The 17,538-nt window shown below is 52.9% G+C and overlaps 2 protein-coding genes across 2 annotated transcripts in view; both read right to left on the bottom strand.

The window, feature by feature from the left end:
* Positions 1-439: 439 nt before the first annotated feature.
* MANF (mesencephalic astrocyte derived neurotrophic factor) lies at positions 440-3,972 on the bottom strand. The gene is made up of 4 exons (XM_036266810.1): positions 3,846-3,972; positions 3,001-3,128; positions 2,096-2,237; positions 440-954 (listed from the first exon to the last, which is right to left on the bottom strand). The coding sequence occupies exons 1-4, from the start codon at positions 3,928-3,930 to the stop codon at positions 770-772; spliced, it is 540 nt and encodes a 179-aa protein (XP_036122703.1). The 5' UTR covers positions 3,931-3,972; the 3' UTR covers positions 440-769.
* Positions 3,973-7,557: 3,585 nt separating this feature from the next.
* DOCK3 (dedicator of cytokinesis 3) overlaps positions 7,558-17,538 on the bottom strand; it is a 247,386-nt gene continuing 237,405 nt past the window's right edge. Inside the window, exons 49-53 of the mRNA XM_036267098.1 lie at positions 14,794-14,912; positions 13,567-13,654; positions 9,747-9,869; positions 9,141-9,223; positions 7,558-8,104 (exon numbers count right to left, since the gene is read on the bottom strand). Coding sequence (XP_036122991.1) covers positions 7,595-8,104; positions 9,141-9,223; positions 9,747-9,869; positions 13,567-13,654; positions 14,794-14,912 — 923 coding nt within the window. The 3' untranslated portion in view covers positions 7,558-7,594. The remainder of the gene's footprint in view (positions 8,105-9,140; positions 9,224-9,746; positions 9,870-13,566; positions 13,655-14,793; positions 14,913-17,538) is intronic.

The raw sequence follows: 17,538 nt of genomic DNA, 5'->3' as shown, positions 1-17,538 counted from the left end.
AACTGTAAAGGCAAAGAGCAGCTTCTCACTGGCTCTTTTGTACAAACCGACCCCTGCTGGTCTTGCAAAACCCCAATGAGGCCTCAGAGGCTTGGGACTAACACTAGACCACAAACTCTGATGAGCAAGTAGATAGCCAGACCTGGACAGTGGAGTTGCAGGCAGGCCAAGAACATCTTTAAAAATGTGACGGTAATGAACACAGCTACTAAAGTCATCACAGAAAACCACTGCCCCTCCCCTTGTCCATCAGACTCAGCCTCCAAAGAAGCTGTGCAGCCTCCAGCCCCTTATGAGGGTAAGACAGACACTGTGGGCTGGGGAATCAAGCCCAGCTTCCTCCTGCCCCGCCCCCACTCCCATAGCCTCAGCCTGTGTCCCACCCTGGTATCTCCAGCACTGATGGTTGAGGCACAAATGTGAATGTACCTGAAAATTCTTTGTAAACCGGAAAGCATAAATCGGTAGGATCTTCATTGGGGGTAAGACTCTATTTCGGTATTCACTTTAATTCTCCAAGGACAGCTAGAAATTTTCTTCCTTTAATAAAAAAATCCCAGACACACTTTGAAGTCCCAGAGGAAACCAGCAACAGAAGGTAGTGAAACCCTTCCCACAGGGCGCTGGAGAGCCAGCATCATCAGGAAAGCTCCAGGCTTCACACCTGACATTGTCAGGAGCCGGCCCAAAAAATAAATTACAAAACTGCAGTTTGGGGAAGACACAGCTGAACTATTTCTTTCCCTCAGGTGCAGCAGGGATAGGGCGACTACAAATCAGTCCGTGAACTGGCTGCCTTGGGGGCGTATTTAGGCATCAGTTCGTTGATCTTCCGGATGTAGTCAGACTTCTCTGCACAACCTTTGCACGTCTCTCCCCAGTCGTCCAAGATCTTCTTTAGCTCTTTAACTCGGAGCTTCTTCAGGTCCACTGTGCTCAGGTCGATCTGCTTGTCTGGAGGAAAGAGCAGGATAATTACCAGCTGGGCAAGGGTGTCCACGGAACCCCAGCAGTCCCAGGCTAGACCCCCACCACCCCTTAAACAAGCAGCCCTACTGGTGGTGGGAAGACAGCTCCAGACATACACAGGTGTGTCAGTGCCCTGCTCCCAAGAGGGGGACGTTGGCCCCTTCACCAGGAAGGCTGGTCTCCACTCATGCTGGCAGTGTCAACTAGACATGTAGTGTCACCAGGGACAGAGAAGGAAGTCACATGGTCCTTATAAGAGGGGTGTGGCTCCCACTCCCCCAAGTACTACTCTTAAATAGTCATGGTAGAGGTCAAGTTACTGTAGAATGACACTTCCAGGATGACAGAGCAGATAGATCCCCCAGCCCCAGTTTACCAACGCAGGCCCTGGTCAGGCACCTGAGTCAGGAGCTTACTCTCCATAACTACTTGTGACCACAGAGAGAACTTGAGCCAACTGCACCTCTCCCTGGATCACTCTCAGAAGTCCAGACATCCTTGACACAAGTGGGTGACACAGACCTTTGGACACTCAACTCACAATAAAATACGATGTTAAAATTTTACAGAAGAGGACAACTGTTCCTGGCCCTGACTTTTTCTCCACCAGAGACCTACTCAGCAGGAGATGCTGAGGTACAACTCCTGGCTTGCCTGTTTGGACCAGCATTTCTTTTCAAAATTACAATGGTCACTGGGCCCTCAGAGTTTGCAGCCAGGAAAGCCTATTAAACCCAAGGGAGGTCAGACCACAACCTCCCCTCTGCCCTCACAACGTCCCCAACTTCACCCAGACTAATAGCCAGATCTTCCTTCACCAACTTGCAAGGCTCTCTGTGACCAGTTCACCCACTTGTCATGCTACTGGCTGCGTTTGCACTGCCTACTTCCTCTCTCTGGAATGTTCTTCCATTCCCTTGGCTAATGTCCCACCTCCTTCAAAGTTTGCTGAAATGTCACCTCATTGAGACCTACTCTGACCCCTCCCACACCATTTAGACCACCTGCCATATTCAGCTATATACTCACGATGGCTCTAATCCATCACCCGGCTGGAAGGCAAGCCCCACAATGCCTGAGCACAGAGGGCAAACAGGCCCGTGAAGTAGGGCCTAGCCACACTCACCATACTTCAGCTCACAGATCTGGCTGTCTTTCTTCTTGAGCTTCTCACAGATCTTCTCCACAGGGATGTGGTGGGCCAGCGGCTTTGACACCTCATTGATGATCTTGGTGGCTGCATCATCTGTGGCCCCAATATAATAGCACTACAGCAAGAAAGGACAATGGCCTTCAGAAGGTGCCACTCAAGAGCTGTCTCCAAAACATACTGACACCTCAAAGCATCTTCTTTCTCTCCCAGGGCCTCATTTTCTCAGGCCTCGCCTGTCCTAGCAGTCAGTGTAAGCCCCAAGTTCTTAATGCATGCTCAATCCCATAGCTGGCAGCCACCAGACGAATTTAAGAGTCACCAGGGTTCAAACCTTTAAACAGAGAGACAGACAAACCAGACTGCCAAGGAAATTAAAACTACAAAAGCCATTGTTTCATGGGATCTCCTGTCCTCCATCTGTCTCTGGCCCACCCTGTGCACACTTTATCTTGTTCTCACACATGCCAAGCTCGTTCTGGCCTCTGGGTGCTCCCACTGGCTGTTCCCTCTACCTGAGATGCTTCTGCCCACCATACGATGACCTTCCTCAGAGTGATTCTTGACTACCATGTACTGTCCTCTCTACCATACTATCTATTTTCTTCATGACACCCACCCCATGGCATCATTTCTTTGCCCGACTGTCACTTTTCTCCCCTGATATTCCCAGTGCCCAGCACAGAGTAGGTGCTTAGTAAATACTAACGGGATAAAAATATGACAACTGCAGAGAAAGCATTTCAGTCCAGCATTAGTTCACCAACAGAACTAATGGAAGCCTCCTGAACAGACAAGTGGACAGGGCCTTTTATCCAGGCCTGTGAAGCAGAGGGTTAAACACAGCCAGTGTCAGCCGGGGAGGGTCACCAGCTACTTACCAACCGATTCTCTTTGCCCCTTGCTTCGCGGCAGAACTTTATAAGTTCTTTTTCAATAGAGGCTGGTGAGAATGTGACATCTCTGTCCTTGAGGTCCTGGTAAAATCTTCCCAGGTAAGAAACACAAACTGGAAAAAAGAGGGAAGGGAGACACTGAGCAATCACCCAGTTGCACCCTAATCCACCAGGAGGTATGGAGAGAGGTGAATTTTTCCATCACCGGTTTTTCTCTGGTGCTCACAGTTGGACAGAAGGCAGCTCCTGGTTGCTGGGGTCCCCTGGTACACCCAGGGCATGCGGGGAACAAGCACCACCCAATTCACCACAAATGGCTTCTCCCTGCTTCTTCCACGAAGTTTAAGCCCAGACTGAACGTGGCCTTGAGTTGAACTCACTATGACCACATAAATGGGCAAACTGGAGACCGAAGGAAAGAATTCAAATGCAGCTTATTTTCCAATACCACACTGGACCCCAAGGTGCTGCTTCGCAACCCCACAGGAACTGGCGTGGTGCCCACGGCCGCGTTCAAGACTCCCCATCAGGGCCGCTCCCGAGAGCCTCTGCCCAGTGATGGTAAAAGGACGAAAACTCTAGCGTTATCTCAATTTCAGGCCAAGTTTTCAGTACGGTCTAGTGCCAACTTTTTCTCGTCGGACCCATGTTTTCTAGTCCCACGAAATGTTTTCTAGGTCCGGCGTCGACCCCTCTTCGGGCAGCCCCTCAGGGGCCGGCCGCCGCCGCCTCGGCCCGTTCCAGCCCCGGCCCCTCGGCCGCTCGTTGCTTTGGTTACGTTCAGCGTCGCGCCAGGACAGCCCGGCGCGCGGACCCCGGCCCCGCCGTACCTTCGCAGTCGCCCGGCCGCAGCGCCCGGCTTTCAGGCAGCACGCTCAGAGCCAGCGCCACCGCCAGTCCGTGCGTGGCCCACATCCTCCACCTCCTCCTCCACTGCCGCCGCTGCCTCCCGACTGAACCGCGCCCGTCGCGCGGCGTAGCCTCCAGGTCCCGGCCGCGCGCCGTAGCTCCCCATTGGCGGGCGGTCCCTGCGCCCTCCCACACGCCGTACTTCCATTGGTCCACGCCTGCCGGAGCCCAGACGGGCGGCTCCACGCTGCCTTTCCTCATTGGCTAGTGGCGGCACCGCCCCCGGCCCTAGACAGTTGTCGGCTGCTGATTGAAGCAGGGTCGGCCGCAGGAAGCGGGGCGGTGCTGGCGGCGGCGGAAGTGGCACGGTCGCCATCTTGGGCAGGGGCCGCGGCTCTGACAGGGACCCGATTTCGCAGTGTCAAGTGGGGATCGGCGCCGTCGGCGTCTGCTGAACTGCCCCGCTAACCCCTGCTCTGGGCCCCGCGCCTGCCCAGGAAACCCTGCGGATCTCCCCGCCCAGGACCCCGACTAAGTGGCGCAGGTCAGGGGCTCCGGGGTCAGCCGCGACCCAATGAGGCAGGCAGGGAGGACGGCCGCCGGCGGCGAGGCTGCAAAGTGGTTTCTTTTTTTCCTAAACGATCACGTGGGCCGGGGGAACAGCCTTTGCGGAACGTCTGTGGAGGACTCGGCGCCTGCGAGTCCCCCGAGCGCTGGCGGCTGGCTGACTGGGCCAGAGGACCGCTCCAGGAAGGGCCAGGTGCCGGGACTCAGGGATCAGAAGCACGCCGCCTCGCGCGGGAGGGAAGGAGGCTCGGGAGGCGCGATCCCGCTCCAGGAGTAGCCGCTGAGTCCTCGGAGGCTCCGGAAGCCTGGCCGAGGTGGCTGGCCCGCCGCCGTTGTTTCCCAGCTGAGCGCTCAGGCCCCTGGCTGCCCAGCACCTCCTGAGTAGGGTCCCCGGGGTCTACTGAGAAGCATTGGAGGTTTCCTCTTTGGCTGCCCTCCTTTCAGGTGTAAGGCTTGGCTATCTGTCCTTGAAGGCAGAACGTGGGAAAAGAATGGCTCTGTGCTCGTCGGAGAAAGATTTCCAAGGGCCTAAAAGGGCTTGGAGCCCAGCGGCAAGGGTCGGAGAGGGGCACTTGCGCTGCTCCCGGTCAGTGAATTCAGTGGGTCGGTATCAGGTATTCATCTTTAATTCACATCACAGCAATCAAGGGCGTGGGGAAAGGGGGAAAAATCAAGTGGCGGGATATTTACATCTAAAATTCACATTACTTGTTAGATTTATAACATGCTACCACAATATATACAGTAAAATACCTCTTGGGACACTAGTACAAATTTTGTCCTTTTAACTTTGCTTTCTGGTACAGGTAAGATAATTTTAAAATCACTTTTTTTTTAAAACATAAATACACAAAAGAAATGGTTAGAAGTGTTCTTATTTTAAATAAGCACAGAATGCCAGAGGTTAAAAACACATTTATAGGGCTGAACACCAATTGGACATCACACTCTATACATTTTTTGCTCAAATTCCTGTACAAATACACAGCATTCAAATAGGTATTTACAAAATAAGCTTGAAAGAATGAAAATCAGTTATTTCACAATCTTTTCAGAGGATTCTCACCTCTGGCTTCCCACTTCCCTTCAGACTGGCTGATTCTCCAACAAAAGGAATTTGGAATCTGTTTTCATCCAGTTTGGGAAAATGGAGAGCAAAAACAAACCTGGCTCACCTTGCATAAAGGAAGGCTAAATGAACCCATACTTGCCCTCTTCACCCTCCTGCACCACCTGGTGAAGGCAGATGTTCTTATGTGATGACTGCTTTATCCAGGGACTAAGGTTCAGGAGTGCCCTAAAGTCTAAAGATACCCTCCTACTTAATCAAGTACAAAGCTAGGCCCCAACACTTGTGAATGCCCGTGGTCCAGGCCTGCCCTCTGATGTTGGGGCTGCTGTGACTGACCCACTGTGCCAGGAGTCATACTTACAGTACGAGAGAGGATACACACTGGTGATTAACACCCCCAGATGCCCTGAAGGTAGCGTGGCCCTCCATCTTCCCTAGTAGGTTTCTTGCTGGCATTCCTATTAAACAGCTGGTGTTTACAAGAGAAAAACACCCTGACCATGGCCTTGTCTGTTTGGAAAGAGGAGCAATGATGAAAGGGGTCTTGGGCCCAGGGCCCAGCCATTGAGGTCAGACAGGCCAGCAGAAGAGTAACTAGGAGAGAACATACCTGCTCAACAAGAAGGCAGCCTTGTGAGCATCAGAGTTGTGAACTCAAGCAATAGAAAGATCAAGTCTGTATGTAGACTTTTTAAAGTAACTTAGAAGCACCCTGGTAGAATACTATTACTTCCCCACCCTGTCCCCCCAAATAATAAACCAAGGAAAATCAGTGCTCTGACCTGAAAGTTTCCCATAAAGTTTCCACTGTACTCTGTCCAACAGACTGGGGAGGCTGGAGAAACTGCACTCCTGCCTGCCCTGAACCCTGAGTGGTGGTCCCCACCGCCCGGAGCAGGGCGCCCCTGCACTTGGCCACTTGGATGAGGATAATTCAACATGCATGGCTCCCTGATTCCAAAAGGAGAAGCTCCTTCCCACCCTGCTTACCCAGGAGCTTGCTAAACCTGACCATGAGTTCTCAGGGCTTGGAAGCCTGGCTGGGCAGCCAACCCCTCTGCTCAGAGGTAGTGCTGAAAATCCCTGATTCAGGAGCTGGATGACAGGCATTCTGGCCACTTTTGAAAGCTCAGGATATCTGGCCCCTGCCACACCTCAGCCTCACTCCTATACCAGCTCATCTCTCAACACATGGCCTCCTGGGCCTTGGGGACGAAGGCAGCTAATCCCTTTGGTTCCACACCCCTACTCAAGTCCCAGAGGGTGGGAGGTAACCATTTCAGATCCATTTGGAAAGGGGGCTCCTGCAGGGCATGAGCTGTATTGAGAGTGGAAGGGAGCAAATGGTCAGAAATAAAAGTGATGGAAGGAAAAATCCAAGACAGCTGGAGACAGGACTGGCCAGTAGAAGCCTGGCAGTGTACCCCGGGCATGCGGTCAGGCCAGGTCACATGCATGAGCTGGCAGGTTGGCCCAGCCAGCCCCGGTTGCATATTCCTGGACGAAAGAGTGGGCAGGTGGGCAGGCATTTGTGCAAAACAGCTTGTAGCCCCCTTGTCCACCACCTGTGACATGTAGTCCACATGGTCCATGCAATCCCTGAATACAACCATGAGCTCTTCTGTCCACACAGCAAAAGAAGAGGTCCCTAGTGCAATTTCCATTCTTCTGTGCATCTCTACCCTGGAGGGGGGGCCTGGGACAGGAGCCCAGACCCTTCAAAGCGATTCTGTCTGTGCAATATCTCCATAGAGCTCCACGTGGTCTGGAACTGCAGGAGGAAGAAAGCATCTACTGCACACACACACAACACACACACACACACACACACACACAAACCTGAAAGGAAAACCCATGGAAATGGAAGCATAGAAATGAAATAAAAAGAGAAGCCACAACCTTCATGCTGCTGCGGCCTCTGTACATGGCAACACACAAGTTCACGGCAGTAGAACGTAGACTCGGGTGGTTCTCTCCTGAGTGCCAGGCCTCTCTGGCTCCCTGGGTGGGGGTTTAGGGGGCTTGCTTTTCAGACCTGGAATGGTTGGGCCAGCTGCTCTGAGGGTGGCTTCCCAGCTGCCTCCCTGCCCCTCACTGTTCCCCTCGGCCATGCTCCCAGGCCATGCGGACCTGCTCTTCCTTGGTGTTCCCAGGAGGCAGCGAGGCCTTGCGGTGTAGGCCCCGAGGCCTATCAGCCTCTTCACGCAGCAGCACAACCTCATCATGCTCCAGGGCTGGCAGGCGGGGGTGGTAGGGTTTGGGTGGCAGCGCAGGCGGGTCCATGGGATCCTGAGGGATGACACATCCCGGGGCTGAGTGGCTTCGGCATGGCTGGGCCTTGATGGAGTCCAGGACGGCAGACTCAGAGAGGCTGTAGTGAACAGGGAGGTAGGGCGGCTCAAGGTCTTCATCAGCATGCCAGGCCTGGCTGGGCATGGAGTCCATGGTGTCGGTTCGAGGCGGAGCCTCTGAGGAGTGCCCAAAGTTACTCTCACTCAAGGAGGACACACCACTGCTGGCACTGCCGGACAGTGTAGAGTTGCTGCCGTCCAGGCCCGACTGGGGGCTGGTGGGGGAGGCTGGGATAGGATGGAGAGGAGACTGTAAAGAAAGGATGGGCACGTTAGAATCCCTCTCTCCAGGCAGGCTGACAACCATGGTGTGAAGAGACGACCAAGTCTGCTTAATGAACTTCAACAGAAACCTCAGCAGCAGCCCCCCTGCTCCCTCTGGCCCTAGCAGGCCCAGGGAGCCCCAGAATCACCTGCATTTGTATGGGCCAAAATATGGCTCTGCCTTGGCTGCTGGGCATTTGTGCCCCCTGAAGCCAAGTGCTGGGCCACTGGCTATGGCTCTGGGGTACTGACAGAAGGGCTGGGTTGTCAGGCCAGTTGGGGATGCACCTTAGTGGGGAAAGAACCTTAGTTGGCCATGAACCAGGTGAGTGCATTCTGCTCCTAAAATCTGTGATATGGCCCTGGCCGGTTTGGCTCAGTGGTTAGAGTGTTGGCCCTTGGATTGAAGGGTTGTGGGTTTGATTCCTGGTAAAGGGCATATATCTGGGTTGCAGGTTTGATCCCTGGCCCCAGTCGGGGTCATGCAGGAGGTAATCAATCAATATGTCTCTCTCACATTGATGTTTCTCTCTCTCTCCCTCCCACTCTATCTAAAAAATCAACGGAAAAAGTATCCTCGGGTGAGGATTAACGACAAGAAAAAATCTGTGGTATACTCAGCTTTTTCTAATTTGTAGAATTTTTTGTTTAATACATATATAAAGCTTTGGTGCCTGATGCTTCTTGCTGTAACTGGACTCTAGTTTAAAATGCTCCACGATCCATCACCATACTATTTCTTTAACTCTTGAACTGTAGTTTGCTGGCACCTTGTGGTATTAGCAGAGTTGCCCACACACAATGGGTACTAACCCCTCTACCCCCATCACATCGGTTGCAGGATATATTAGTCATCTGCATCCCAAGTGTGGCTCTGGCCACCCCTAGCTTCTGCCAGGCTGGGATCTCCAGGACAATGGGGAAGGAGAGAGCTCAGATTCATTTTGTAGACCCTAGGGGTTGTATAGCAGATGAGATAACTCATCTTGTAGTCTGGTGGGGTTGTTGCTTCAGTACATTACCTTGCGCAGGGTCCGGGCAGGGAGGGCCGGGGGTGTGTCACCCAGTGGGTGGTGGAAGGTGTCAAAGTGTAGGGAGTAATGACCTGCAAAGTGAACAGAACCACAGCCTCAGCTGGGGCCCCCCCTTGGGCTGCACACCAGCACATTTTACTGGGCCAACTGGGCAGATGTGGGAAGAGTATCCTGGGAACCCCTCAGCATTGAAGACCACAGAAAAAGCTCTTTCACCGAAGTTCTCCAAAATACAGGCTGCTGGAGTAAAAGACATTCATGTTACACAGGAGGTCAAGACGGTCGAGTGTGTCAGGGCCCGTGGAACAATAGACTGCAGGCAGCGGCAGGTCTCCAACCCACTGCTGGGTGATGACAGTTCCGTTGTCTTCAGCTGCCCTGGTTGGGAGGGCCTCACTGAGCTCACCTGCTGTACTTGGAAACCTCACGGACCCCAAAGCCCAGCAGGATCCTTCCTATGGCAGGGATGGTTTTTCCTTGGCTGAGTCAGCTCAGAGAATGGCCAGTCTTCTTAGCCTGGAAGGCTGCTGCCCTTGCCCCTGAGCAGAGCTGGAGACCAGGGACTATCTGGGGACCCGCTGGAGGTCTTCTTACCATGCAGCAGGCTTCGGGGAGGCACTGGGGGGGCCAGGATGCGCCCCATGTGGGCAGACAGGAAGGGCTGGGCCTCTCGGGCTCCGCTATCCAAGCTCCAGCTGCTGGGGGCTGCTGGCACCGCTGAAGGGTGGAAACACATGGCATGAAGGGAAGTTACTTCTTGAGCCACCCTGTGGGAGAAGCCCATCCTACAGTGTATGGCTTCTCCAGGTGTGCACTATGTACCCAGCACAGGTGGGAGTGGCATGGCAGCCCCTGGGGCAAAAAACACTGGCCAAGCAAGACACTATGGCCCTTAGGAGGGAGTGGCCAGGGACAGAAGCTGCTTAAGATGGCAACAGAGTGAACTGATGTCTGAAGAGTACTCAGGATGAGGCAAGATGAGAGCAAGTGCAGTAAGCAGTGAATAGCTGCAGCCTCCGGGATTTGCCAGGAGGAGAAGAGAGAACAGAAAAGGTGAGAAGAGGAGCGTGGAACAGGCCAACAAGACTGAGAAAATACAGAGAGCATAAGCCACAGAGCTTCTCACAAAATCAAGAGTCAGGGCTCTCTTATTGCCTTGGCCAAAGGGGAAAGCAGGGAGCAAGATGGGTGGAAGGCAGCGACTGTTCCTTCTAGAGCTGGTGTCTGACCAGGGAGGGGGCAGGAGCTAGCCCCCAAACTGGCCTCACAAAGGTCCTGTGGTAACATACAAGCTTTGCCCATTCTTGTTGCTTCTGTGCCCACTGGTGGGGTGTGGGATGCACAGGGTGTTTTCTAGGTAAGGACTGGTATTCACTGTTCCCACAGGAGGGAAGAGTATAAGGCCCAAGAGTCACGGCCCAGGTCCAGCCGCACCTGCTGCTTCCCGAGAGGAGCTCTGGCTGTGGAACCCATGGATGCTCTGAGGCATGCAGAGGCCCAGTTCCTGGCACCCACATGCTATAGATGCAAAGTGAAGTGGGCCTTGGACTAAGGGAAAACACAAAGTGTCCACCTATGCTAAGAAAGGAGTCCAGTGCCAGAATGCTGGCCCCTCAACCACAGCTAGGGTGAGTGGCTTCGCTGGAGGGGAGGGGAGAGAAGGAATGGCTGGGCGTTGGGGTCCGAGGCTGCCACTCTGCAGGAGCAGCAGGAGACGTGAATCCTGTTGGCCAACTCCTCCTGGAGAACAAATACCACCATGAAGAAATATACCCTTTCTCTGACGGAGCCAGGCAAGCACTATCTCCCTGTTGGGCTGTCTGCAGCAAGGCGGAAACTCAAAATCCAGGGGTCTATTCACTGGCTTTGTTCTGAGGCAGTTGTAGTGAAAGTGAGCCTGCGGAGACCAGGGTTTGGGTTCTTCCTGCTCCAGGTACTAAGTGGGGAATGTCAGGGTCTAATGGGTCCCCAGAGGCTCTGGAAGGGAAGGAGCTGGAGTCCAGCCTTCAAGGAGGATGTGGCCAGGAGGGGTTGGGCCCCATGTGGTCCAGGGATAAGTGGTGATATCCATCCTCTCCTCCTCATTGGTCAGGACCTGGTGTGCGCTTGCAACAAAACACAGGGTAGAATTCCACTATCTAAATAGCTTCAGTTCTAAGGAAGGTTGCTCAGTCTCATGGGATGGTTGATGGCTGGTGGCCAGAGGCAGGGCATGGCAGTGATAGAATGGGTAGGCACTCAGCTATGGCCTGAAGGGAAGAAAGAATTCTGAGTCTGATGAGCATTAAGTGGATTCTACCAGAAGGCCTCCTAGAGCCTGAGCCACCCCAAGAACAGGACAGGTCCATCCTCACGCAGGCAGCATGACCTTCCTGGTCCTCAGCACTGAAGTACTCTCTCCCCTCAAATAAAAAGCCACTGAATCCAAGAGAAGAAGAACCTTGGAGGTGGGTTTGGGCAACTTCCCCAGAGGGGTTCTAAAAGCCCAAAATTTCACATGTACTTCTAGGCCCTGGAAGAATTGTGAGGTTGCAAAAGTTCACCCACAAGGGCTCAGCTGCAGTCAGGAAGGCTATGGGGGGAAGAAAGCTGGCAAGGTTGCAGTAGTTTACAAAGGGGCCCTCTAAGCCACCCCACATGAACCAGAAATGATCAAGCTTGCCCTGTAGGCTGATGTTGGTGAGCAGTGAGGCAGTGGACCTCTGCCATGCAGCATGAATGCACTGGGGCTAGTGGAAAATCTAAGATGGAGTGACTTCTAGAAGAAGAGGGACAATCCCCACTGTGTCCTGGCCACTTCTTTCTCCCCACATGCTAACAGTAGTCCAGCACTGGCCTGAGGCCCCCCAGTGCACAGCCCATAGCCCTGAGGCTTGCTTGGTCTGGGAGTCATTGCCTGGCAAAGAAAGACATCTGCAAATGAGAAGTGGAGTACTCATGGGACTCAGTGTCCTGGTGACAAGAGGATGGTGACAAGTTTGTATAGTTCCTGCCCTGGAGGATCCAGGTAGTGACTTAGGAAGTTGTTCCTTTGGCCTATGTGTTCCCTCAAGGCAAGTGCTGGCCTTGTGGCATGGACATGCTTGATCTAGGCTCAGCCTCTTTTTTGAGACAACCTGCTTTCCTTCCAACAACTGGGGATGGGGTGTTCAGCTTCTTGCTGCAGCATGGTCCGAGGCCTGAAGCTCTTCTGTATCCAGTTGGCATAGGGTCCTGGTCTGGCCGCCTGATCTCTGAGTCCATCTGTGTTCTTGGCTAGTTTTGAGATGTGGAAAAGCCACTGTGGATTCTGGTCCTTGAGGCCAAAGAGGCACTCTGATTTGGGGTGCAGGTGCAGGGTCCAGGTTAGCTGCATGTTTGGGGTTGTGCATCCTTAAGGCTAGGAGGTATCTTCAGCCAGAATTTTTATGCCCTTTGTGGTTCAGCACCCGGTGCTGATGCCTACTAAGCACCGAGGTCGTGGACCAGTTCTGTTGTACTTAGAGGACACAGGCATGCCCCCTGAAATGAGCAGGGGAGCAACAATGACAGTATGCACAGCAGACATCACTTGGTGAGGAGGTGAGGGGAACCTACAGGGAGATGGGCTGACAGGGGCCCAGGTTCTGTATGGCAGGCAGACTTAGAAGAGTCCCCAGATAGCCTTAGCAGGCTTAACAGAATCCCCTCTATATTAGAACTAACTCAGATCTCCATGTCTGGGGCTTTGGGTCAGGGTCATGTAGGTCCAAGCCTGATTCTTCCATCAGCTTGCCAGAGCAGGACACAGGATAGAAGTCCCCTATCTAAGCAGCCTCTGTTCTAGGGATTTTCTGGTCTCATGGATAGCTAATGGGCCGGCAACGTGTAAGATGAACACAGCAGCTACCGGCCAGAGTGGCTACAAGAGGACTGGACTCCCTCTGGGTACCCCAGGCTTTTCTTGGACGAGACTATCTGGGAAATTCACTCTGCTTTGGCCTGTCTTTCCCAATCTTCTTGGGCTTGCTTGGCCACAGGTCTGTTCTGAGCAACAAGGAGAAGTCCCTGAAGGCCCAAGTTGAGAGGGATCAAAGGGGCTCCAGGGCTTGCTAAATTCTGGGTCTGGTTTGGAGACACCTAGGGGAGTGGTTCCCTGTTTACACACGGCAGCCTGAGTTTCCATAAAGGTGGGATCAGGGCAGGTGGTAGCTGGGGCCTCTCTGAGTTGGGCACTGGGGAGGGAGAGATACAAACTAACAGGATCCAAATTTTAGCATCAAGCAGACATGGGTTGGATAGTGAGCACAGGAATTGGTTAGGACTTTGGACAGAAAGACAAGCCTGGATGTTGGAGTGTAGCTCAGCCTTGGCCAGCTGGTGCTCAGGGACAAGATTCAAATGCTCTGGATAGGGACACACATGGGGGGAGGCCACCTGGGAAAGGGAACAATACCTTTTTCAGCCACAGACAGATTAGGATCACTGCAGGGTTTGCAGGCTCCAACCACTTGCTGGAACAGGGCTGGCTGGAAATTTGGCAGCTGAGGGAAAGAAACAAACATCGAAAAGGGTGAAAAAAACCAGTTATACCTTGGGGGGCAGTGTTGTGGGCCACAGGAGCTAGGACATTCTAAACCCAGATGGGGGAAATTAGAATGGTGGCATGGCTTATGCTTGAGATCTGTTGAGAATTTCAGGCAGCCACAGGAAAGTTGCCAGTGTGTCTGGCTCTGAGTGCTGCCATGTGCAACACCGAGGCACCACCCTCCAGTGTCTGGCTGGGCTCCAGGCTGTCTGTGCATGGCCAAGAAGAAGGACATAGGCACTGGAGGGTATCCAACTGTATCCATCTGTCCTGCCAGGGAGACACACTGGCAGAAAGGATTTAGGGACCCCTTCCACCCTGAGTGCTGGCAATTTTAGCCTCCTGGAGATCTCCCACACAGACCCACGTTAGCACTGAGGGTAGAGAAAGTGCAGCACTCAAGCCTAGAGTCACAGACAGGACCCACTGTTTTGATGGGCAGCTGCCAAGCAGACCTATTCCTAGCAGGGTTGGTCAGGCACAGGGAGGTACCATTGAGAAAGTCCTGGCACTCTGGGACTAGGGAACAGTTGTTTGGAGGTGACTTTCAGGGACTCAGAGAAAAACAATGCAGTCTGGATAGGGGAAGGGGCTAATCCCTGTAGCATCTGTTCAAGGATTCCATGTAGGGTATTTGGAATGCTGTGCAAATGATGTAGAGAGTTTTCCCAGCAGGTAGTGAGGGGCTTTAGGTGAATGGATGGATGAAAGAAGCAGAGTTTGCCCTAATGAGAATGCCTTTCACACACAGGGTTTAAGGCCACCCTCCAGACCCATGTCTACCACTATCTGTTTGAAACAGAAACCAGTTTTCTTTGCCAGACTGTTTAGGGTGAGGAGATTCAGGAGGCTGGCCAGAAAGACAGCCAGCCACACAAGCGATGGTAGCTCCAACCCTGCCGCCCTTCCACCCACACTGCACTCCATCCGGATTGCTGGTCCTCAGATTCACCGCAGTCTCCATCCAGGAGCCTGACAGCCTTCTGAGGGTCTTGCAGCAGAATGAGGGAGGCACAGGACAATGCAGAAAGCCTAGCAAGTGCGATAAGCGAAGCCCAAGCCAATAGAGAGCAGTCAGTCGGCTGGGTCTGCTACCTGTCCATTCTCCAGAATGGCTGCTGGATACATGGCACTGCTTGGACGGTCCCGGTGTGTGGGCAGCAGCAACATCATTTCCCGGGCATGGCGGTACTTATCTGGCAGAGAGGGAGAGCCTGTAACCAAGTGAGAACAATCACGCACAGATGACAAGCCACAGATGGAGAGCCCAGCGGGCAAGCACCCCTGGGGTCAGGGAACCAGGGTTGGTGTCCCCTTGCAGCTGGGTGAGGGTGAGCTCAGCAAGCACCAGAGGAATGAAGCAGCCTGGTGGTTAGATGGCACTGGGGCTGCACCTCGCATCCCAGTACAGGGGAGGCAGATATATTAGGGTGATGTAGACCCACTGACAGACTCCCCCTCATCATGCTCAGAGGCAGATTGTAAGGAGAGTTGAAGACTGGAGCTGGGTCCCTAGAGGGCCTCTGCACCCAGCACTCTTGGGAGATGGGTGTGGCCTGAATGCTGGGCCCTCTTAGGGCCAAGACATGGGCACAGGCCAGCTTACAATGGAGCCGTCACACAGAGACAGACACTTGGATAACAGCAGCACAGCTCTTACTTGACACACTGTCTCCACACACTTACCTTCTCCAGACACCACGGGCCCTGTTCTTAGCTAGCCTACTATCTTTTCCCAGAGACCCTTTCCTCCCAGATTCCAGGCCCCTAGCACCTGACTCTGACTTCCTGGTCATTCTCCTGTAGCCCTTGAACTAGACTGGCTGGGGACACAGGGCCAGGGGGCTCTCCAGGGTTTCTTACTCTGAGATTTGCTTTTCAGTGAACATGAAGCCCTGGGGTTAGTCTGAGAGTTGTGGGGCTTTAACCCAGGCTCTTGAATTAACTTGGTTCATGCTCTTGTGAGGCCTCTGTGTAACCCCCTCTGGCCTGAGGGGCTGTTATGAAGGCCAGACCACATCAGATGTGGTGCAGCCCAGTACCCATCAATGCGTGCCATAGCTATAGTCCTGTCAAGCCATGGTCTTTGAGGGGACCTTCCACAGAACTATGAGAATAATCTTATGGCTTCCCTTGGGAACAGATAACTTGGAAGTTCCCCAAAATGTGCACCACTCATTGAGCCAGATGCCAGCATGTCCACAAGAAACTAGGAGGTCATCTGGACCCCTCACAGGATGATCACCTAGACCCAGTGCCCCTTTCTTGTCCACTGGAAGCCTCTTGCTGGCTCCGGTGGTTGAAACCTCTTTCTGTGGTGCTGGAGAGTTGAGACCAGCCCATGGGCTCCATCTGAGAGGTAAACCTGGAGGCTCTGTGTCCCTGAAACCCAGGGTCTCTTAGGCCTGTGTGTGCAGTGCAGGGGTTGTTAGGGCACAACCAGAAAAGTTCTGCAGCCAGCTTGCCCCAGCAGTCCTTAAGAAATTCCTCTCGTACTCCTTGTAGTCCAAGAAGATGAGGCCTAAATAACCTGAAGAAGTCAGTATAATAGAAGCCAGTAACATCATTATTACTTAAGTAAACTTCCACAGAGGGTCTGAGCAATCCTGTTTGTAGAATCCCAGGGCTGGCTTTAAGACCTAGTCTTAAAAATATCCTTCATTGAGCCCTGGCCAGTTTGGCTCAGCGGTTAGAGTGTCGACCTGCGGTCCGGAGAGACCCGGGTTCGGTTCCCGCTAAGGGCACTTACTTCGGTTGCAGTTTGTCCCCGGCCCTGGTTGGTCGTGCGGATGGCAGCCACTCGATGTGTCCCTTCACATCGATGTTTCTCTCTCTCTCTCCCTTCCTCTCTCTCCCTCCCACTCTATCTGTACAAAAAAATGGAAAAACTTCCTCGGGTGAGGATAAAAAAAAAATATCCTTCATTGAGCCCTGGCCGGTTTGGCTCAGCAGTTAGAGCATTGGCCCACAGGCCAATGAGTCTCGGGTTTGATTCCAGCCAAGGGCACATACCTTGGTTGCGGTTCATCCCCGGCCCTGGTTGGAGTCGTGCAGGAGGCAACCAGTTGATGTATCCCTCTCATGTTGATGTTTCTCTCTCTCTCCCTTCCACTCTGTCTGAAGATAAATAAAAAATATCCTTGGGTGAGGATTAAGAAAAAATATATCCTTGCCCTGGCCGGTTTGGCTCAGTGGCCTGCGGTCCAGAGAGACCTGGGTTCGGTTCCCACTAAGAGCACATACCTCGGTTGCAGTTTGTCCCCGGCCCTGGTTGGGTCATGTGGGAGGCAGCCACTCGATGTGTCCTTTTCACGTCGATGTTTCTCTCTCTCTCTTCCTCTCTCCTTTCCACTCTATCTGAACAAAAAAATGGGAAAATGTCCTCGAGTGAGGATTAAAAAAAATAAAACACACACACACACACACTGACAAGGGAATGAGTAAAGTATGGTGTTTTGAAAAGCTAGCCCTGGATTGCTACTATTTGGTGACCTTTTTTTTTTTTTTTTTTTTTTTTTTTTTTACTGATTTCAATGTTTTGTTTTAGAACTTGTGCTCTGAGGCAACCTCAAGAAGATGGCTTACTAAAAAAACAGGAGAAAGGCTCCTAATCCCACTGATTTCTATAGTGCCTTCCCAGCAAGTAACTTCCAAGCCCTTCCAGCCATAGCTCTGAAGGGGCTCCCTCCATGGGGCATGCATAGAAACAGACAACAGGATCAATCACAGCCCTTTACACCAGCTTAGTTACACCAAACTCACACCTACTACTGCTGCATGCAACATGCAGCTGGTACACGGTACTCTGCCTCACAGAGCTCACAGACTGGATCACCAGGC

Source organism: Molossus molossus, unplaced genomic scaffold (assembly GCF_014108415.1).
Source record: "Molossus molossus isolate mMolMol1 unplaced genomic scaffold, mMolMol1.p scaffold_m16_p_18, whole genome shotgun sequence".
NCBI lineage: Eukaryota > Metazoa > Chordata > Mammalia > Chiroptera > Molossidae > Molossus > Molossus molossus.
Note: the sequence above shows the minus strand (reverse complement) of the source record. Positions and strands in the feature narration are given on the sequence as shown.

Coding starts and splice junctions, on each gene's coding strand:
- MANF (XM_036266810.1), bottom strand. CDS start 3,930: ATGTGGGCCACGCACGGACTGGCGGTGGCGCTGGCTCTGAGCGTGCTG. Junction 2,238..3,000: donor GGGGCAAAGAGAATCGGTTG/GTAAGTAGCTGG, acceptor TTCTTGCTGTAG/TGCTATTATATTGGGGCCAC. Junction 955..2,095: donor GATCTGTGAGCTGAAGTATG/GTGAGTGTGGCT, acceptor TCTTTCCTCCAG/ACAAGCAGATCGACCTGAGC.